The 23,118-nt window shown below is 44.3% G+C and overlaps 1 protein-coding gene across 4 annotated transcripts in view; it reads right to left on the bottom strand.

Annotated features, from left to right (window-relative positions):
* Positions 1 to 23,118, bottom strand: part of Tbc1d9 (TBC1 domain family member 9) — a 121,829-nt gene that overhangs the window by 43,659 nt on the left and 55,052 nt on the right. For 3 of the 4 annotated variants that reach the window (XR_004110089.1, XM_031340507.1, XM_031340504.1), the window contains exons 3-9: positions 18,773 to 18,891; positions 10,271 to 10,499; positions 9,601 to 9,862; positions 7,287 to 7,494; positions 3,675 to 3,881; positions 1,623 to 1,793; positions 601 to 751 (exon numbers count right to left, since the gene is read on the bottom strand). Coding sequence is in view for 3 of the 4 variants with exons in the window: in XM_031340507.1 (XP_031196367.1) it covers positions 601 to 751; positions 1,623 to 1,793; positions 3,675 to 3,881; positions 7,287 to 7,494; positions 9,601 to 9,862; positions 10,271 to 10,499; positions 18,773 to 18,891 (1,347 nt within the window). In the remaining variant the exon portion in view is untranslated. Of the gene's footprint in view, positions 1 to 600; positions 752 to 1,622; positions 1,794 to 3,674; positions 3,882 to 7,286; positions 7,495 to 9,600; positions 9,863 to 10,270; positions 10,500 to 13,372; positions 13,456 to 18,772; positions 18,892 to 23,118 lie in introns of those variants that run through there. The other variant, XM_031340506.1, reaches the window with a different exon arrangement.

Here is a 23,118-nt window from a genome sequence, read left to right as displayed (position 1 = left end):
CTGCATTTGCGGGCACTGGCTGGGGGTTGGGGGTCTCGGAAAGCATGCCCTGAGGACAGAGGATAATGTAAATGGCAGTCACTCCTCTCTGGGAGACCTTTCTTCAGTGGTTTAGAGGCCAGTAGGTGGTCCATGCTCCTGTAAGTACCCTCTCATCTGCATGCTTGAACAAATAAGCCTACCCAGCTCATTGGTTCACTAGCTAGACTTCAGTGAATTCTAGTCAGCCACTGGTGCCCTAGCTGGGGTGAGCAGAGAGACGTACATTCAAATCTCCACTGAAAACATAACTGGGCCCACTGAAGGATTCTCGATGAAGTCAACATTGCCAGGAGGAAACAGCACTTCAGCTCACAAAGTATTATAATTCTACTTCAGATTCTGTTGCCTCCCCCTCAACAGCCTCACTGGAGAAACAGAACAGACCACTGGATTGGACACTTCCAATCCAGTTGACCTTGGAGACTTCCCTGTGAAAAAAAGATTACTACTGACAGACTCCAGAACCCAGTGATTTGGGTCTCTCATCTCAAAAGACGTTGGCTGCATGCCGGAGGTTGGAAGGAAGCCCCAGCCACCCTGTAGCGCCACTCTTCCTACCTGAAAGCAGCAGCCAGAGCTCTCCACGCATGCTCTCCGGAATGCCCTTCAGCACCAGCTCCCGGGTCTTCTCTGTGCGGTACATGCAGATCCCCTGCCCATACTCAGCAAAGTGAATCTTCCAGGCTTGTTCTTTCAAAAACTCTTTGGCCTGAAAGACATAGTGGGACATGACCGATCCCCAAGAAGTCTCTGATGGGGGTTCCCGAGGACCAAAAGGAGAGATCAGACTATGATCCCTGTTGGATGGACAGTTGACTCTGAGCAGAACAGAATGTAGAGCTCTGGATGTTTAGAGTTCTTCCCTAATTTTATCCAATCACAGCCTGTTCTCAGAGTCTCCTGTTCGGCATCTACTCAATGGTAGATTAGCCGTTAACTAGTAGAATGCTGATCATACTGGTCGTTTTGTGTGCAGGCCCCCGTGAATGTGAATTGGTGACTTTTAAGTGTGGGCCAAGAAAGAGCGTTACTATTTGTTATTTGGATTACACATGAGTTAAAAACACAAGACCAAAGAAAGAGAAAAGTAGCCACACAGGTACTGTGACTCCCACGGCTTCCATAAGCCGCTCTCCAAACTGATGACTCGCTTAGATTAAAAATTGTTTTACTTGTTTTTGAAAAAATACGTTAGAGATATCTCTACAAACACTTAAGGCCACTTCTATTAGTGTTAGTTTAATTACAATAAAAATATCTCCACAGGGACAGGAGAGATGGCTCAGTGGTCAAGAGTATACAATCAGAATTCAGATCCCAGGATCTGCAGAACAAGCCAGGAATCTTGAAATCGCCTGTAGCTCCACTTCCAAGGGATTGGAGTTCCCTCTGGCCTCCATCTGCATGCACACACACACACACACACACACACACACACACACGCACGCACGCACGCACGCACGCACGCACGCACGCACGCACGCACGCACGCACGCACGCACAAAAATACCTAAAATAACTCTTAAAATGTTTTGTTTTCTTTTGTTTTAATACTGCAAGTTTCGGGAAGATATACCTACCAACTTTGGGTTGAATTCTTCAGGAGATCGTCGCCGGTACATGGTCATGAGGGTCTGGGTGGCTGTAGGGACGCTGTTGCCATTGAGGTTAAAGGGACGTTCTCCATCGGCATCCGAGCCTGTGCTTCTCTGGGGACTGGAGGAAACAAGGCTGCTGGGCCGAGAATACACCTGTCGATGGAGAGGAACACACGTGCATGGGCCTGGCATCCACTTCTCTGTGTCATCTGTACAGTATTAACACCTAGGTCATGTTTCCCCTGATGCTATGTGAAGAAGGAAAGGCCAGCAAGTCAACACCTTTCAGAAGTTACACTGGGGTAAAGTCATAAACTCCAGCACTCCAGTGCTCCAATTTGTCTTCCCAGGGCCAGGTGCGTAGCTCAGCTGGCAGAGTGTTAGCTTACTCTGCACAAGTGTCCCCAGCAGCATACGAACGGACGAATGGGATGAGGTGGCCTGGGTCTACAATCCCAGCACTCAGGAGGTGGGGCCATTCTCAGCTACACAGCTAAGCTCCAGACTGGTTCTCCGACTTCTTCCCCACCCCCCCAAATAATTAAAAAGGACAAGAAAAAAAAGAAAAGGAACAAAAGAAAAATTGTTGAATGATTTCTATTATCTGCAGAGAAATCAGAGTACTATCGTCAAGTTAACTTAAGACAAAACGTTTGCCCTTGTATTTTCTCAATAAAAGTGTTTGGTTATCTGCTTCACTGATTTGCCTCCAAGTGATGAAACATGACATGGCAGAAGCAAAAGCTTTGAAACCTGTTTTGCCTCCGACTAGTTTCTGGCATCTCAGAAATGCTACAGATGTGACTAGGCAGCAGGAACAGGCTTGGTCCCCGCAACCTTGCTTTCTGACTGAAACTTCCTCCGCCTCTCCCGCTAATTGCTTATCCTCTCAGGGCTCCAGGTTCTCTGGATGGTGGTCTGACAAGCATTCCATCACAGAAGAACCACAGTAATGATGCTGTATTTCAGGTCTGATTTCAGAACCCTTCCCACTGATGTCACTAAATAGAAAAGAGTCACTTTCATATTGTTGTTCGTCCTAAAGGGGTGCAAACCCAACAATATGAACTAACTAGTACCCTCAGAGCTCCCAGGGACTAAACCACCAACCAAGGAGTACACATGGTGGAAGTCATGGATCCAGCAGCATGTGTATAGTAGAGGATGGCCAAGTCGGTCATCAATGGGAGGAGACGCCCTTGGCCCTGTGAAGGTTCTGTGCCCCAGTGTAGGGGAATGCCAGGGCCAAGAAGTGGGAGAGGGTGGGGTGGCAAGCAGGAGGAGGGGGGAGAGAACAGGGGTTTGTTCTTGTTGTTGTTTTTTGTTTTTTTTGGAGGGGAAACTGGGAAAGGAGAAATCATATGACAGGTAAATAAAGAAAATATCTAATAAAAAAAAAAAGAAAAGAGTCACTTTTCATGTAATCAGAACAAGTCACTTAACGATATCTCCAACTTAAAGAGGCTGAAACTGAGCCTGGTGGTATAAATCGGGAATCCCAGCTGATGCTGAAGCTAAAGGATTGCAAGTCACAGCCTTTGTGGGCTACGGCGTGAGTTCAAGGCCAGCCTGGAGGACTTAGTGAAGGCTGAGGTTATAGCTCTGTAGCAGATTACTTGCCTAGTTTATGTGAAGCTCTGGGTGGCAACCCTTTTGGGGGCCAAATGACCTTTTCACATGCCTTTCCTAAGATCGGGAAACACATATTTATACAATGATTCATGATAGTAGCAAAATTGCAGTTATAAAGTAATAATGAAATAATTTATGGTTAGGGGATCACCAAAACCTGAGGAACTGCCATAAGGCATTGTAGTATTAGGAAGGCTGAGACTCACTGCTTTAGAGCTACGATCAAATACCCATTCCTTCTAACTGAAGACCATGCTGCTGGGATACTTCACTGGGCACTGGGGCGGGAGGTTTAACACAGCTGGTAAATTTGACAGTCAAACAAGTTGGACAAAGAGGGGCACACATCAGGGCTAAGCACAGGAGTAGTAGCCCTACTATGCTCAGGTGTCTCCCACCAACCTCATCATCGGAGCTGTTGCAGCTTCCCGAGAACTCTTTGTCTGAGTAGAATCTAGAAGTTGTTTGCTGCAAGAAATCTGAGATCCTCTGCACCAGAAAGTCTCTGTCCTTCAAGTTGGCGAACAGGAAAGTCATCCTGTTCCTGGTGCTGATGGACAGGGGGCTGGGGAGCACACTGCAGCTGTCTGCCTTCTCCACGATGGTTACCTGAGGAAACAGTAAGCAGAGGCACGGTGTGGGAAGGACTGGGAAGGCAGCCACTGCTGAAGGAGCAAGGCGCTCGAACCCAAGTCCCCGGGGAAGCCATCCACGTCTCAGGCAAACAGAGATCCTTCCAACAATAAAACACAAATCAGACTGGAGACTCTGACAGAAAATAGAATGATCTTTCTGGGATTTTCCAAACTAAGGGACATTTTTCAGCAACCAGAGGCATATTTGCTTGTCACTGGTGGAGAAGTGACAGCTGCCTAGTCCGATGCTGCCAGACATCTTGCTGGGCACAGGGCTGCAGCAATGACTGGCCCAGGATGTCAACGGTGCCAAGATTGGGAACTGAAAAGGAATTCCCATTTTTCATTAAAATTTCATGGAGCCAAAGGAGACAGGTCTCCTAGCTGTTGTATCATCAATAATAAAGTAATTCCAATGCTGGCTCCTTTTACTAAATGAAGGCTATGATGGCTTTCAAAATGCCACTAGTCCGTTGGATACGTCATATAGACGCCAGGGCTCAGCAGCTAATGCTCTCAAGGACCTGTTCCTGTGTAAACAACTGTGTACCTCTCTCTCTCTCTCTCTCTCTCTCTCTCTCTCTCTCTCTCTCTCTCTCTCTCTCTGTGTGTGTGTGTGTGTGTTTGTGTATGTGCTGTATTTGTGAATATGTGTTTTTTTTTCTGTGTGTGCATGTGGGTGTGTGTGCACATGTGAACATAGGCATAAGGATGGTCTGAAGTGGATTCCGAGGAATATCTCCCTCAATAACTTTCTACCTTACTTTTTGAGGCAAGTTTGCTCACTGAACTGGGAGTTCACCAGTTCGTCTAGGTTGGCTGGCCAAGGAGTCCAGAGACCCTGCAGCTTTTGCCGCCCAAACAGGAGCATACTGCCATGCCTGAATTTAGAGATGGGTCCTGAGGATCCAAACTCAGATCTTCATGCTTGCAAATAAAGTGCTTTACAGACAGCTATCTACCAATGGCTTTTAACAGGATTTTCATCAACCCCAAACAAAAACAAATGTACTAAAAGTATTTTCTTTAGCACATTAAAAAAACTAATCTTAGGGCAAACATAAAGTGGTGTGTCCGCCATAATTCCAACTTTCTATCTAAAGCTAGAATCTCTTATCTTCCTCATTCTGCAGTCTGGCCACTGCACACTGGCATAACTATGTTGGCTCTTGATCCCAAAGTACATTTCCCTTGCTGTTCCAGATAAACACTGTACCACACTAGGGCAGAATCTGGTAAAGGAAATCATGCTAAGGGGCCAGCAAGATGCCTCAGCAGCAGGTCAAGAGCTTGCCATCCAAGCCTGAAGACCCAAGTTCCACCCCTGGAACCAGCATGAAGTTAGGAGCGAATCACGTCCTCAGCATTATCCTCTGACCTGGACATTTGTGCCGTCGTACTCATACCTACACATTACACACATGCGTGCGTGTGCGCACACACACACAAACTCACACGCACACGTGCACACACACACAAACAAGGCACACACACATTCACATTCACATGCACACACATACACACACACATACACAAACACACATGCACATGAACACACACACATGCACACACACACACACACACACGCAAACACACACATGCACACACGCACATGCACATACACAGGCATGCGCGCACACACACACATGCACACACAAACTGAAACGCACACACAAACTCACACGCACACACAAACAAGGCACACACACGTGAACACTCACATGCACACACACGCACACACACACAAACACACATGCACATGAACACACGCACATGCACACACACACGCAAACACACACATGCACACACACACACACACACACACGCACTCACATGTGCATGCACACTTTTAAAAAAAATGCTTAGAACTATGTGAATTTGCTAATTCACTAATTCAACCAAGATGAATTTGCAGAAAAAAATTATGAAGCCCACACTTTAAGTTTGCACATTAAGTGCAAACATAACTGATCTTATTAAATTCACTTCTGATAAATTACCCTGGCCTCAAAATATGTTATAACATTACTCAGCTAAACCTATGATAAAGTGAAGAGAATCTGTCGCTTGTTTGATATTTCGTGCACTTTTTGATCGACCAACTCAGCTTCAGGGAATTAGTAATCTATAATTTAAGGAAACCATACACGTGGCTGAAGAAATCCGGCAGCAGTGAAAAGCTACAGCCAAGGATGAACAGAGGAATGCATTAGTACATACACTTAAAGGAATAGCATATAGTCATTAAGAAATTACATTGTTGAAGTTTACTTAATTATTTGGAAAATAACTTAAGGCATACTTACTGTAAGGTGAAATAAAACTAGCTCCCTATGTTTATCTCTAAATTCTATGACATACACACTCTAATGCCCTGGGAAAGCTGAAAGCCCATCTGACAGGCTCAGAGTGGTTGTCTCCTGATCGGGGAGCTAGGTGGCAACTGTGTCTTCTTATCGATATTCTTGGCAATCTGCTAAGACAATTTGGAAATTTGCTAACATATTACTCTTAAAAAAGACAGACAGTAATACTTTAAAATCAAGAGCAGCAGACTGGAACACGAACCTTTTTTACCACAGGGCTCTGAGCATGGTCATGATGAAGAGCCCAAAAGCTCTGATCACCTTAACTTCACGGAAAATGACCGAAGTTCACAAGGCTTCCAGCTCCTACACCAGTACTCACTGATGGTGAAAACCTAGCCAATGTTTTGTTTAAAGAAAAAAGAAAAAGCCCTAGAAAGATGGCTTGGTGTGGGTAAGAACACTTCATACATACAAACGAAAGGACCATAAAGCTTGTCTTTATGTGGCCACTGTCTATAACCTCGGCACAGGGGACAGAGACAAATACATCTCAGAAACTGACTGGTAGCCAGTGTAGCTGAACTGGAGAGCTTCCGGTTTAGTGAGAGACTCTACCATAAAGCAGTCAGGCAGAGACAATGAAGGAAGCCAACTGACAATAACACATTGGCCTCCACCTGTGGGCATGGCGCACGAACCGGCACACACACACACACATACACACACACACGTGCACACACACACTCACACACACACACACACACACACACACACACACACACACACACACACGTACAAATGCTCACACACATCATCACCTGTAGGCATGTTGTACTCACCGGCACAGACTTTTCTATGCGACACACACACACAAACACACCAGTAGAGACACACACATACACAGACACACACACACACACACACACACACACACGCGCGCGCACACACACGCACAGGCATGCACACATACCATCTGTGATCATGTTATAAACACCAGCATACTCATTTGCATTCAACACACACACACACACAGAGTAAATAAAGAAAATAAATCCCTGGTTTACACTTACTTCCCGGAGTGGAATTATGAGGCTGCAGAGGTTTTCCTCCTTGCTGGTAAAGCAGATGTAATTAGTGGAGACAAACATCTGACCCAAAATGTGCATCTTGTTAAATGGAGTCCAGAGGGTGCAGTCGGTGTGCCCATCTAGCTTTTCATCTTTGGGCAGCCGGAAAAGGGCACGGTATCGCTCGCTCTTCGCCCTGGCATCCAGATCACTGCAAGCCAATGACTGCCGTTCAGGTCACCAAGAAAGATGCACTGATACTTTTTAACTACCCCATGGAGGGTCCCAGCCCTTGCCTCTTAGCCTTTCCAGACCCATTTCTCCCATCCTTGGCTGTTGGTGGGGCTCCAACCTCAGAGCATGTAATTTTACTACAGTAAAATCTAGACATTTTACAATTAATATCAGTAAATATTTTTTATTTTTGTTTTTTTAAATCTGGGGACAAGTAGGACTGAAAAGGAAGCTCGTTCTCTTTCTAAATGATGCAAGGATTCTGAAAGAGGTCATTCAACTTTTATCCATAATCATTCTTGGAGATTCACCTTTTTTGTTTGTTTGTTTGGTTTTATTTGTTTTGTTTTCCCAAGACAGGGTTTCTCTGTGTAGCCCTAAAAGATCTAACTGCAGCACAAACAGCAAAAAAAAAAAAAACCTTGTGAGGTGTCACGCTCTGCCCTGAGCTACAGGTGAAGAGACCCGGGAACGGCCTGCTTTCAGACACAAAGGCCCTAGAGCTCACCCAAGGCTTCCGCTGACTCCAGTATGTCCCTGGATGATATCCTTCTGCTCAGAACTCTATACCACCAGTGCCCCACAGAAGGTTCAGTCTGTCCCTTGGCTTGGTTCCCCACTGACAGTGAACGCAGCCGAGCCCGCCCGCAGCCTGCCTCTGCTCTGTCTGTCTCATCGGCTCTGGAACGGCATGCACAGGCATGCTTTACGTCCTACAAAGATCTCATTTAGAAACCACTTTTCTTCGCTTCCTCCCCAGGCTTCCTCCTTATGGACCTATCCTCCCCAGCTAAGTTTTCCTCTCAGAGCCTCCCATCCAGTTTGTGCTTTTCATACACCCACTTTCCCCTGAGCCTCCCTATAGGAGGAGGAAGACTCCTAAGACTCAGGTGGTAAACAGAACGTGCAGGACCCAGGAAGTAAACAAGACTTCCAGGCTCAGTAATCTTAAAGACACACAACATTCACCAGGCCCCTCCCAGGGTTACAGGAGCAGTAACAACACTGGAAGAGGGTGCTGTCCATCTGGCTGAGAGCTGGGCCACATTGCAGGCCATGCAGGCTTCCTCCAGGGGTGCAGTCTCTGGGGGTGATGCCCATGCTGGGGTGGGTTTCCCAGTGACAAGCTCAAGCTCTTGTCAGTAACCTCAATAAACTCACTAGTTCACTAAGCTAGATTTGGGCGAGCCATCTCTTTGGTTTGTCTTTAGTGCCCTATCTGGGATGAACAGACGCTGTCCTTGTCTCTGTAGAAAAGTCACACAGCATCAAATGTTTTCCAAACTTAAAACAAAACAAAAGCATCCCTTCGTTGTCAATTGCCTTCTATGTCTCCCCTGTTAATTGCTTTTGACTCTTACTATATAGTTCATTTAGGTAAGGAGTAAATCTGTTGTTCACTAGGATGTCAGAACCCGAAAGGGACCCCCGAAGACGTTCTAATAAGGAACTCCACTTTTCAGAGTCCCATTCCCATCTGCATAGCAACACTTTCCACCTTTATGTACCCCAGAGGAACAACCTGCATCCTGATGTCGTGTAGGCAACTGCACTCAACATAATCAGAAGTAAGCCCTCACACGCTCTGGACACATTCTTCCTGGACTCATTTCCCATCTCAGGGAAGGGCAAGCCTGTGTGGGTGATCAACATCAAGAGGCTTTGGCTTTCTCTTACCCTATTGTGGCTCTACTCCCACATACCACATTTCCCCGAAGCTCCTCACCCCACGGCCTGGCCGCTGACCGACTGCTCTTGCTGTTTCTTCTCCCTTGGGCTTCCTCCATGTGATCCTTCTGCCCCAAATGTGCACCTTCTATAACCCACGGCCCCATCTCAGAGCAGCTCCACTGAAGTCACCTGAGGTCAGCTTGAGCCCACTGTACACTAACAGAGATCCCACCATATGGTGGAGGAAATGATCATGCCTGTTTCTCTCAGTGACCTGGCATGCCTCAGGCAGCCTTTTCCCAGTGTATCTACACTCAGGAAAGTGTTCATGAGCTGTAAGCTGATCAGAGCTCAGTACCCAAGTGAACTGAAAGGTTTTCCATTCCTGAGTTCTAAAGGTTCTGTCACCCACCGTTTCAAAGCAGACACTTTTTTGGGAGATTTCTTCTTGAGTTTTGGCAGGGACCGGTCTTGTTCAAATCCTTCATTGTCCAAGAGCTGCCTCATGGCTATGTTGGCAAGCTGTTCCATCAGCTTGAACGTCTCATTGATGTTGAGGAACACAGAGAAGAAGTGCTCGCTGGACCGTGTGCTCACTTTGATCACATCCGGCAGAAGCAGCGTGGCGTTCTTCTCCAGCTGAGTGATGTCCACCCACCGGATCACCAGCTTGGCTGAGCACGGGCAACAAGGGTGGATCAGTACTTACTTCTGTGTCTTTCCAGATAAGATACGATAAGCTCACAGCCCCGCCACACAACCTGCCCAACTCTTTTGATCTCCGGATCTGTTTTTATTGTTTCATATTTACTTGTATTACATGAACTCTGGGATCAGAATTATTAGACTCGAAGTCATATCTACTGAATCAACAATACCTTTAATGAACCTCTAGTACTCCATGAATAATTTGTTTATAATTGCTGAATTGGACCTAACTGAATTCACTAACTATTCACTAGTCAGGAAACAGTCTTGACTCAACTCTGTATACATGGTTTTGATACTTTGATTTGGTTTATGAGTTCAGGAAAGCTTCAGTGGACTTTCCAAAGGCTCCCACTAAGCGATAGACCACTCACCTTCCCTCCCCATCAGGAAGGAGGAGAAACACAGGTGGTTGATGCTTAGGTACATCCAGCCTTGCCGGGGGACCTTCCCCTTCCAGTAGCTGCATGAGTAATAGTTGACAAGTTTCTCTTCTTCAGGCATCCCAAACAGCCTATGGAACTTCATGATGGCCTCTTTAAACTTCTCTGTATCCTCATCTTCTTTCACATCATTGATTTTGTTATATTCTGCAATGATGCCCTAATCAGGGACAAAGCAAACAGACGGGGTTATGCCTGCTGCTGAACATGTTGAAGTGAAGCACTTCCTAAGACCAGATCTGTTTTAATGATTCTCTTCAAAGGCAACCAACCCATCAGATGCCAGGCTTCGCCATAGTCGCAGGTTGGCCTGCAACTCAACTATGCAGTCCAGCTAGGCCTTAGTTCCACAGTGACCCTCCTGGATCACCCTCCCAGGAGCCTCCATGCCTGGCCAATCAACCTGTAACATTTATGTACTGAAAGATTGTCAAAGGATTTTACTGCATGCCCATTGGTTTTTGTTAATTTCTTATGTTCACTAGAAATTAAGCTGTTTTATTTTAAAATACATAAATATAAGCATCCTGCCACTTAATTTTTACAAAGCATACCAAGACAGAGCCAACTTCTAGCTTTTTCAAAAACAAACAAACAAAAAAAAACAATAAAAAACACAAAACAAAACAAAACAAAAAAACCAAAAAACAATTCACTATAGAAGACCAAGGGGGGAGTATCTGAATATAAGTCACTGATGGACATTTGTCCCGAGACCCAGCGCCTGAGGAGTTGTTCGAGCTGAAGACAAGTGGTTGTGGTTTGAATATGCTTGACCCAGAAAGTGGCACTATTAGGAGGTGTGGCTTTGTTGGAGGAAGTGTGTCACTGTGGGGTGGCTTTGGGACCTTCATCCTAGCTGCCTGAGGACAGTATGCTCCTAGCTGCTTTCCTGTTAAGATGTAGACCTCTCAGCTCCTCAAGTGCCATGCCTGCACTGCCATGCTTCCCACCATGATGATAATGGACTGAACCTCTGAAACTGTAAGCCAGCTCCAATTAAACTTCCCAATATGAGTTGCCTTGGTCATGGTGCCTCTTCAGAGCAGCAAAACCCTAACTAAGACACTGGTCTAATCTGATGTTATTGAATCGTCCTGCTAGTCTGAGAAGCTGTTTTCCTGTTAGCCAGACCCTCTGTCATTCCCTAGAGACTGTCTCTGTGCATCTCTGTAGAGAAGAAGCTCCTTAGGGCTGGAGGACTGGCTCGGTGGCTAAAGGCACTTGCTGCCAAATCTGATTACCCGAGTTCAAGCCCCAGGACCCACATGGTAGAGGGAAGTTGTCCTTCAACTTCCACATGGACACTATCGCACACATGACAATGCACATGTGTGTGGCTTTTCACCTGCACAGACTCACATATGCACAAGATTTTTTTAAAGATAAAAACTCCCCAAAATTCCATGGTTGACTTTGTAATTGTCAAATCTGCCCTTACCTCATCTTCAGTTTCTCTGATCTCATTCTCACCGGAAAAGCCTGAGCTTTAGGGCATGGCAGCTGTGAATTCAGGTTCCAGGGTGTCACTTGTACCTGTGGGAACTTGGGAAAATTCTGGGATTTTCCTAGACAGGATTGAGTCCTTCAGCATCCTTAGGATAAAAACTTAGCAGGATCATTATATCTATAATCCTGGCCTTTGGACTATCTGTTGGGTTCTTGTTCTTTCAATGCAGCCCGAATATACTCCCAAATATCTTCTTAAGACAAATTTGGTGGTGGTCATGGTGGCATAGCTGGATAGCTATCTAGGGCAGTTAGTAAAGTGGCTGCTGAGCAAGCATGGGGACCTACCCTACAAGGACCTGAATGTGATTGCCCAGAACCTACACAGAAGCCAACTAAGAAGGCCCTTTCCTGTAATGCTAGCTCTGCAATGATGTGGAGACAGGAAGGTCCCTGGTGTTTTAGGGTCATCCTGTCTAGTGGGATCAGGGACCCCCAGGTTTCTGTGAGAGATATTGTTTCAAAAAATAAGGTGGAGAACAACTGAGGAGCTTAGCCAACATTACCCTCTGCCTCCACACATGTATACATCCCTGCACATGCACCCTACTCACAGATGTGTGTGTGTGTGTATTGTGTGTCCCTCATGGTGTGTGCACACAACCAAGAAAGCTGATTTTGGAAACTGGAGCAATGGCTCAGCAGTTAAGAACACTTGTATTGCAGAGGACTAGAGTTAGGATTCCCAGAACCTCCATGGTAAATCACAACCATGCATAGCCACAGTCTCAGGGGACCCAGCTTCCCTTCCTGGTCTCCACAGGCACCAGGCACAGATATGGTACACAGGACACACTTGCATATGCAAAAATAAAACTAATTAAAAACCAACTGACTACATCATTTATTATCCTTAACCTAAGTAGCTCCTGTCCACCACTCCTGGCACAGCACAAATACTGGGTCAAGTTCAGTTTGAATGCAACTGACCCTGCGGCTTTCTCCTTCCTTGTGCAGCATCTGAATAATCTCCCATGGGGAATTCTGCCCCAGCCCAAGGTACCCTCTGGGCCTACAGGTGTTCTTTATAACTCTCACCTCCTCTGTAGTCCCATCATCTTGGGAGTCCCTCTGTGTCTGCTACCACACCAACTCCCCAAGTCTGGCTTAATTAATTCCTACCTCCCAGCTACGATTTCTTCCCTCACACACAGCACCAGTGATGGTGATTCTCTGCTTCCTATCTTGAAATCATTTCCTGAATCTTATGTCCATTGCCACACCTTATGGCCTACGTGGTGGCCATTAGGGACGGTGACTGAAGGGAAAGCCTCTATCTTCCAAAAGTCGCCATCACCATTCAAGTGACTGAACATCTTGGACACACAGCTAACAGCAAACAGTGTAATCCCCAAATGAACGCTATCCCACACCTCATCTTCAATCTATTCTACCTTCATAGACACCCCTAGACCCTCAACACAGGCCAGAATTATCACAGTGGCTTCCTGTCAAGCTTCTCTCCCTACTCAGGTTGCTTTGTAACAGCCGTGTTGTGAAACAGAGACTTGATAACATTCCTACCTAAGCATGTGCTGAATCCATGCCTTAGGATGGTTCCCTGACCATTACCTCCCAGGGCAGCCTTCCCTCCCTGTGAAACCAAGCAACGCTTAATTCCATCTAAACGTTCTCAGTTCTACACTCTTTCCATTTATGTCAGTGGACAGATTCTGTTTATATTTATATCATACGTATATATTATATATGTCAACCATTAAATGTGAGCGCCAACACTAACAATAGTGTCTTGAACATTTTACAAATACCTAACGTCTAAAGGGTACTCAGTACAATGTTTTTAATGGAGAATATGTTGTGTTCCCAAATTAGAATATATCTGAGCATATCTTAGGAAGTGATATATGTGTATATATATGTGTGTGTGTGTATATATATATATATATATATATATATATATACACATATATATGTATACATGTGTGTGAATATTATTGTATGATACCAGTTGTGGATTGTGAAATCTGCATTGTTTCATCATGAGCTACACTTACGAAGTCAAGTTTTCAGTTGTGGACTCACCCAAGGTTGCAGTATGACCAGTGTGTCAAGTAGCAACTCTTTTCCCTGGGAGACTATCTAAGATAAGATTGCTTTCTTTAGAGAGAACAGAGATGCAGAGCTCCTGCCAGGCCAAGGAGGTGGACCTAGGTTATTCTGGACATGAACGGGCTTCAGTAGAGGTACGTGAGGGATATCAGACAACTAGAGGCAGCCCGAGGGCATTGGATCATTGGGTGAGAAGAGTTCACAAGGATCTTGAGTTTGAGGCCAGCCTGGGATACATAGTAACTTCTGGGTCCAGCCTGTGCTACAGAGTTAAACTGTTTCCAATCCCCACCCCCAAAAATACAACTAAGAGAAGGAGAATAATATAGCATTGGGAAGCAGCATCCTGGTTTCCTAGGCAACCACTGTGGCCTGGAATCATCCGGGGAAACCTCAAGCCGGCTTGTATTTGTTGTTCTAGACCACTGCAGCAGATCTCTTACCAAAGTCAGAATAGGGAGAGCATTAAAACTAAGCGAGGTACACCAGACCATAGGTAAAGCCCTGCAATTTTGGGTACAAAAACACTATGCTAAATAACAACGTCAGAATGTTCACTTAAACTTAAAATGTTTTAAAGTATGAATAGATTTGTAAATGTATGAAACTAAGAAATGGTAGCTTGAAACTTGATAGAACCTAATGTACATTTATTAACAGACCAAATCAATGACAGAGTCTGGAATGCCAAAGCTTTCCCTGGCTTTTGTGTGAATGTTCATTCAGCCAGGAGACCAAGTCAATGGAACACAAGGGTGGAATGTTTCTCTCCTCTAGGTTCTGTGGAAGTCTACTTTATCTAAAATAAGCCACCCTGGTTCTAGGCAACAGTTCCTAACAACATCAGAAATTCAATATATCTAACATGTTAGATGCCTAATGTTAATTTAAATATGTAAAGGCATATTTAAAAAGTGAAATTAACTTGGTATACCTAAAGCTAGATATTGTGTATACTTTAATCTCAGTACTTATGAGGCAGAGACAGGCAGATCACTATGAGTTCAAGACCAGCCTTGTCTACATAATAAGTCCCAGACATGCCAGGAATACAGACCTAGTCTCAAAACAAAACAAAACAAATCCACATAAAACAAAAAAAACTCGGTTAACAATAATAAAATGTTTAGCTTCATAATCAAAGAAAAAACATTAAAACTAAGATGTTAAACTTCAAGGCCATTTCAACAACAGGTTCAGTTCTTAGCACACATATCAGGTGGCTCATACCTGTCTGTGACTTAGCTCTGTAGACACCTGCACTCATGTGCACATACTACACACAGGCACAAGCATGCATACATGATTAAAATAGTAAAATAAGCCTCTAAAAAAATCGTATGAAAGCAAGCACATGATTCTAGTGTAACAGCATGTACTTACGGTCTGTTAAAATATTTTGAGTTATTAAAATTTTTTAATTATTTCATCTATTAGTCTCTACTTATCCCCAAAAGAGACTGGAGAAATACAATTTGTGGCAAAAATAAGTCATGTGAACAAAAGTTCACATTTTTATTTGTGTCTGGTTATCCCCTGCTAATTTAGAAGCAGAGGTAACTTCTAGGAAGGCAAAGTCAAGTCAATTATGGAGTTATATTCTGTTAGTATAACAACTATAACTCTATAGCTATGGTAGACACTGGTCAAGGCAACAAAGAAAGCTGAGGGCTGAATGGTAGGAGCACAGAAGCCCAGAGTCCTATGATTACGATCAACATGTTGAACATCCAGAAAGAGCTATACAAAATTCTATGGATGGCACTTGAATTCCTGTTCCCTGCATAGTTATTACATTTATAATTTATAAAAGTTAATTAGATCTCATAACAAATAAGCCTGCTGGTTCCCTTAATTACCGGGCAATCTGTGAACCAGTAAGCCATTCACTTACACACGAATGACATTCTTTCACACACAATTGCATTAATGGGAATTCCCCCTCATAAACAGTTTCAGGGGAAATAAACCTGACACATTTAATGTAGTTTGAAGAAAAACCTTTGACATAATTTGTCCTTGTTTCCTTCATTTGTCATCTAGCAGCTGTCCCCCAGAAGCTACAGTTTCTCCCTCTACGTCTTTATGCGTTAACCAGAGATGATGGCAGTCTCAGAGGCAGGCAGGGCTGTGAGGTAGCCATGTCTGAGATGATGGCAGTCTCAGAGGCAGGCAGGGCTGTGAGGTGGCCATGTCTGTGTGTCTTCACCCCAGCTGGCTGTGCTCATACTTGATATAATTAGAAACTCTCCTGATCTCTATACTCACATACATGAATATACATAGAAATTGAGTTTCATCGACACAACACAACTCTCAATTATCACACACACACGCACGCGCACACACACACACACATACACACGAATGGTGCCTCAACTGGCCATTCCCAATCCCATCCCTTTTTTAGGTCTCTTCTAGTCTCTAATAGAGTAGGATTCTCTAAACAAAGAGTGTGCATTCCTTCTGAGGGAAGGCTGAGCCTGAGGACCAGGTTGGGGTGACCGTATGTGCTTTTCTTCAGCCTACTGTCAGAGTTGTACATAGCCATGTCCAACCAGCCCCCCAGTCCAGACACCTCAGACCCTGCTTCCATCATTATGTGCTGGTGGAAGAGTTTAGTCGAATAGAAGAAAGAGGACACAGACCATTCTAGGGATTTTCCGAGCAGTATTCTGCCAGACCACTTCCTAGAATCCTCCTTTTTTTGTTTTGTTTTGATTTTGTTTTTATTTTTTTATTTTTTGTTTTTTGACACAGGGTTTCTCTGTATAGCCGTGGCTGTCCTGGAACTCACTCTGTAGACCAGGCTGGCCTGGAACTCAGAAATCCGCCTGCCTCTGCCTCCCAAGTGCTGGGATTAAAGGCATGTGCCACCACCACCTGGCTAGAATCCTCCTTACTTTGGGTCTGAAAAGGTGTTTTGTTTTGTTTTTTAAACCATGTCTAAAAACACAGTTGCTAAGACAGAAAGAATCTATCAATTTGTGCATCTCCTGATGTACAGAAAAGTCACCTTATAACCTTGCATGGCAAAAATTAAGGTTAGCAAAGTTTGCTGGTAAATGACAAACAGGATAAATAGCTACAGCACATGTGTGTAACCAAAACCTTTCAATAAAAAGAATTATTCCATTAAAGTAAAAGACGGCTGGAGAGAGAGCTCCTCGAGTACTGTGCTTGCTGTGCAAGAACAGGGCCTCCATTCAACCCCAGAACCCAGGAAACAAGCCAAGCGTGGAGCAGCACGCCTGTGATCCCAGGGCCGTGGAAACAGAGACAGGTGGATCCCTAGTGCTCCAACCTTCCTGTGCATCCAAGCTAAGCTAATAGTAGTCTGTTGATGTCAATTTTCTTAATAAAACCCCTATTTGCAAACTATCCCATTGAAGAACTATTCAGATTTTTAAAAGTCAGTAATGGATACTATACCAACAGCAGACTTTTGGCACAAAAAAAGAGAGATGGTACTTGTGGTTTAAAATATTTTCCTAAGGTTGGAGAGATGGCTCAGAGGATAATAACACTGACTGTTCAATTCCCCGCAACCACATGGTGGCTCAAAACCATCTCTAAAGTGATCAGATGTCTGCTTCTGGTGTGTCTGAATACAGCTACAATGCACCTATATACATAAAATAACTGAATAATTCTTAAAAATTATAAAACACCATTATTTGTAAGCATAAATGTATGAATTCTATAGCACAAAAATGGCTAATACTTTGAATGGATTTATAACACTGGCGAGAAGCAGGTGAGCATTATGTGCCTCAGGACACAACAGGCTAAGGAGGGCACAAGATTGCTTACGGAGCAGTTTGTCTGGCAGGCAGAACTTGAATCTGATCACAGAGACATCTGACAGAACCCCAAATGACATATCCTTCTATGAAAACCAGACATGCACACTTTAACAACATTAATGTCATGAGACATAAGAAAAGGCTGTGGAAATGTTCCAGACTAAAGGAGATTAAAGAGATGCAAGCTAAATTCAATTCCCTCCTAGACAGAAAAAACCCAAAGCTATCAGGGGTCCATTCAACCCCATTTAGATTAGAATATATGGGACCGGGGGATGGCTCAGTGGTTAAAGGCACTGTCTACTCTTGCAGAAGACCCAGTTTGGTTCTTAGCATTCACATGGGAACTCACAAGCATCTGTAACTCCAGTTCCAGGGGCCCCAATGCTCTCTTTTGACCTTTGAGGGCATCAGGCACACACATGGAGCACATACACACATGCAAGCAAAACACTTACATGCATGAGATAAATATTTCTCCTTTTAAAATTAGAATACATGCAAAACATTAAAGCAATGTAATAATGATAGTTATATTCATTGCTAAATAATGTTCAGTTTATTTTATTTTCATCAAATATTACTTTTAGCAAACATACACTGAAGGATTTAAGAGGAAGCGCCTCTCAAATGTTAGCTTTAGCAATCCTAAGCTTGAGGCTAGAGAGATGGCTCAGTGGTTGGGAGCAATGACTGCTCTTCCAGAGGTCCTGAATTCAACTCCCAGCAACCACATGGTGGCTCACAACCATCTGTGATGGGATCGGATGCCCTTTTCTGGTGTGTCTGAAGACAGTGACAGTGTACTCACATATATAAAATAAATAAATTAAAAAGAAATCCTAAGCAAGTGAAGTGGAATTAGTTAAGTCTGAGCAAAGGGCACACATGTGGGTCATATATAGTTCTTATTTTTGTAATATTTCCGTACATTTTAGGTTTTTCTAGTTGTCTGTTTAAGAATATTTCTTAATCCCTTGGGAATTTTATACATGCACATTACATATTTCAATAATATTTATCCAAAACAAAAGGAGAATACTCTTACCTGTATTTTTCCTCTTACAAATGTGGTGACATCATTCTCGTTCTCAAAGATGGAGAGTGTCTGCAGAAGGTTCTGCTCAAGCCATTCCCAGTGCTCAGTAACCTCCTTCCTGGAGCCACCTGTATGAACACAGAGGGGACAGCAACAGAGGTCAAGGTTCTTGCCAAACACACTAAGAACCAAGCTTAGTTCACCAGCTTTTAACCCCAGCAAAGGAGACTGTCTGCCGTCCCCAGAGTTCTGACTTTAATCCTCTAGTATTCTAGAGGATTCTAGTAATACAAGTCCTGTATTCTAGATTATTCGAACTAGGTCAGTCCAGAAACTGAGACTGGTTCAGAGTTGGCATGGGTCAGTGTATGATGTAGGTCCATACACTGCATGGACCTTTATGAGCTTTGGAATTTAGCTCTTTTCTTCTCTCTTCTAGAGTGTGCAGTTTACAGGGCGACGTAGATCTTGTCATAACGTGAGTTTTCTCTGGGTAAGCTCCACCTGTGGGTGAGCTGTGGTGTGCCCATGGAGATGATGTGGAGCCATCTCACACAATGAGCCTTGTTCAATTACGAATGAGATGTGAAAGTGGATCACTGGTAGAGGACAGCAACCACCCCCCCATGCAGCTCTCTTGAAACACAGAGATGAGGTCATACTGTAGCTTCCAACCGAGTCACTACATTACTGTCAATTGCTAGGAAACACATGTCACCTGACTTGGAAATCTCTAAATAAGCTATCCTAGGCTTGTGATATATGTAACTACCCTGCATGGCATAGCAGGATGACTGTCATGATGAGGTTAGGCAATGGGAGGATCTTACGGGGGTAAAAGCTTTATAGATGAACTACCCACACATAGTTCCACATCTCGACTGCACGTGCTTCCTCTCTCCGCACTGAGGAGAGAGCCCGTGGTTTCATTGATTGTTTGGGTGTTTCCTATGATTCCCAAGTTATCTTTTAATTGAGATCTCAAGAACACCCATTCTCTCCATTCTTTGTCACAAGCAATTCAAGATATCACAAGCTGATTTCCAACAAAGAAAGCTGAAGGATGTGGTGTTATCTGCAACTGAACTCAGATCTCTGGTCTCCGAACTCTCTCACACTGACAGGCATGTTCAAGGGACTTCAGGACCACTGATGGAGGAAAGACAAAAAGAAAAGGAACCCAAGTTCACGTTCTCTTACTGTAGGACTAGATACCAAAACGGCTGATAAGAGATACTTATATAGAGCTGTCGTGGGTGTTCAGCTAACACCTGCAAGGTACTCAGTTGAATCCCAAGGACTGCAGTAAATAATAAAATTGTAAAAATGATACTCTCACGAAGGGGAATGAGAAGGTTTCTCAGGAGTTGTGTGAGACCCCAAAGAACAGATCTTGGGCATCATAGGCATTTTCCATGGCTCTGGCCAAGGACAAGTCCCTGGTGACTACGAAATGATGTGGCAATACTTGGAACTCAAATTAACCTGGGACTTCCACTTAGCTAACATTACTTGGCCACTTTTAGACAGTTTTTAAAATCCATCTCAAATTTTCTTCTACGTGTGAAATGGACACACATGAGCAACAATGGTACCTCCTTCCCTCCTCAGACTAGTCCCGGGGAAACTACAAGGAAGAGAGTCTATATACACAGATTAGAACACAGGAAATTCTCTCAAATGCAAAATGCAATGATTATTTGGAATACTTAGGAAACTAACTCGAGGAGTTTGATAGAGAATTTTCAGCCCATTGGAGTAATCAATTTAGATAGTAATGGAAATTTTTCTTTAAAAATGTTTAAAACAAACCCCTGGGCCTCCCATCCTCATGCATATTCTTCAAATTGCATGAATTTCTCACTGAAAACATGAACCTTTCTTTGTCAAGGTCACTAATCCCATGAGCTGTAGATGCTACGGTATCAAGGGCACCTTGCAGGGTGAGTGCCAACCAAGTGCCCTGCATCCCACAGTTCTATCTGTGCTTGCTGGCATGCCAGATACAATGAACCTTAGAAAAGAGGCACACCGAGGGATACACAGGATTACAGAGCTGCTTCGCATCCACACTGCACGGCTCCTAGCCTCTGCCTTTTGCCTCCAATGTACTTCATCTTATGACCATCATGCATGTGCCAGAGGCTGGCTGTGGCTTGGCAATGGAGGTCTGCTTCTTGAATGCATATTACCGAAATCTGCCCTTTACAAAACAACAAACCAAACCAAACCAAACCAAACCAAACCAAACCAAACCAAACCAAGCCAAACCATCACACTATGACCTCTATTCTCTCTCTCTGTGGGGTGTATGTGTGTGTGTGTGTGTGTGTGTTTGTGTTTGTGTGTGTGAAGACAACTACACACGCTTCTGGGCATCACACCTCTGATATCATCTACATCAATTTTGAGATAGGGTTTCTTGTTGGCCTGGAAGAAACTTAATTTCTCTTCCTATTGGTGTGACAAAACTTTAAACTTGAGGGAGAAGGCTTATTCCGGCCCACAGTTCAAGGGTACAGTGATGCATGACAGGGAAATCAAGGCTGCAGGAACTTAAAGCAAGTTGATCTGAGTCCCATCAATCGTCTGAAACAGCGGGGGTGGATGCAGGAAAAGGTCCCCTTCTCCTCTTCTCTACCCCGGGATTACAGGTATAGGCCACCACACCTAGTTTTAATGCAATGGACACTGGGGGTTAAATTCATGTCACCAGGCTTGTGCAGTAAGCATTTTATTGACTGGATGACCTCCTCAGCCCAATAGTTAGATTCCCTATTACACCTCCGTGATCAAACCTACTGGCTTTGCTCAGCCCCAGTATTCCTTGGTTGTCATGGGTTGAAAACACCAGGTTTACAGCTTAGAACAGAACAGATGCATCTTAGCTTTGCACTGGTTTGGACTGCTTTCTTTCTTATTCTTCCTTCCTTCCTTCCTTCCTTCCTTCCTCCCCCCCCCCCTTTCCTCCCCCCCTCTCCTCTCTCTCTTATTTTTTGTTTGTTTGTCTAAATAGAATGTTTCTCTGTTTTCGTTTTGACTGTCCTGGAACACACTCTGTAGACCAGGCTGGCCTCGACCCCACAGAGATCTGCCTGCCTTTGTCTCCTCGGTGCTGGGATTAAAGGCGTGTGCTACCACCACCTGGCTTCCATATTTTCTTTATCCAGAGCTATGTATGTCCAACTCTACCACACCCTTACCTACAGTAGGAATAGTGTGTGCATGCACACATTAACTTGATAAGCATCTACTCTTCCCCCATGATGCTTCACCACCCCTGCCTAAAGCCAGATGTCGAGCATGGTTGCACATGTCTCTAGTCCCAATACTTGTGAGGTTCAGGCAGGAGGATTGTTGTGAGTCTGAGGCCAGCCTGGACTATACAGTAAGACTGTCTTGAAAAGTGTGTGGATGTGGATGTGTGATGGCTCAGCACGTAACATCTCTTGGTGCCAAGCCTGAAAGGAGAAAATCCACTCCCACAGGTTGTCCTCTGATTGTAACATGCACCCATGATACTCTCATGACCAAAAATCACAGCTAGTACTGTTTGGAGGGACCTGACAGGAAGCCCTTTCACCGCGACTGACAGGACCTGGTCTATTCATGGTACAGTTTGTGCAAGACTGTGTCGGTAGAGCATGAAACTCTCAATCTCAGGGTTGTGGGTTCGTGCCCCATGTTGGGTGCTACATGCTGTTAATTTTCTGGAAAGATGCCACTTACTGAAACAGCAAGCAAAACACACGCTGAGCTGTCTGGACTAAGCTAGAAAAATAAAGAAAGCCAGAGTAGGGGTGAAAGTCATCCAAAGAGCTCTGCTAAAAAAAGAACAAGGCCCACCCTTGATGGCCTTTGGGTTGATTAGACATTAGCTTCTGAAAGACGGGAAGCTGTATCATTTAGAGGATTTATGGACAGTCATCAGGAGGTCTCACACATGCCTCATACATGCTATGTATGACGATAACAGAAAACATGCAGTCATTGTGGTCTGATGCCTCATCCAGCCTAAAACGCATCTTTAAGTCCACGGTGTGTATTTGAAATTAGAAGAAATTTGAAGACAGAGACTTGCGGAGTGAATTTATCCTGCCTGATTTCTAAGGGTTAAAAACAAAGGTTTAAGGCCCCGTGCATTGATGTCCAATGGTTATTTCCTGTGCAATACTGACACAATGCATGCTGGACTTTGGTCCTGAGACAGACTGTAGCCCTGCCCTGAAATTTTCTCACTCTTGGGTTATGTGGGAAGAGATTAAGAGAGAATAAGTTAATCTGCATATTAAAACAAACAAAGCTGGGTAGTGGTGGTGCACGCCTTTAATCCCAGCACTTGGGAGGCAGAGGCA

The sequence above is a fragment of the Mastomys coucha genome, unplaced genomic scaffold (assembly GCF_008632895.1).
Source record: "Mastomys coucha isolate ucsf_1 unplaced genomic scaffold, UCSF_Mcou_1 pScaffold22, whole genome shotgun sequence".
Classification (NCBI taxonomy): Eukaryota; Metazoa; Chordata; class Mammalia; order Rodentia; family Muridae; genus Mastomys; species Mastomys coucha.
The sequence above is the reverse complement of the archived record's forward strand: the minus strand, read 5'-3'. Positions and strand labels throughout refer to the sequence as shown.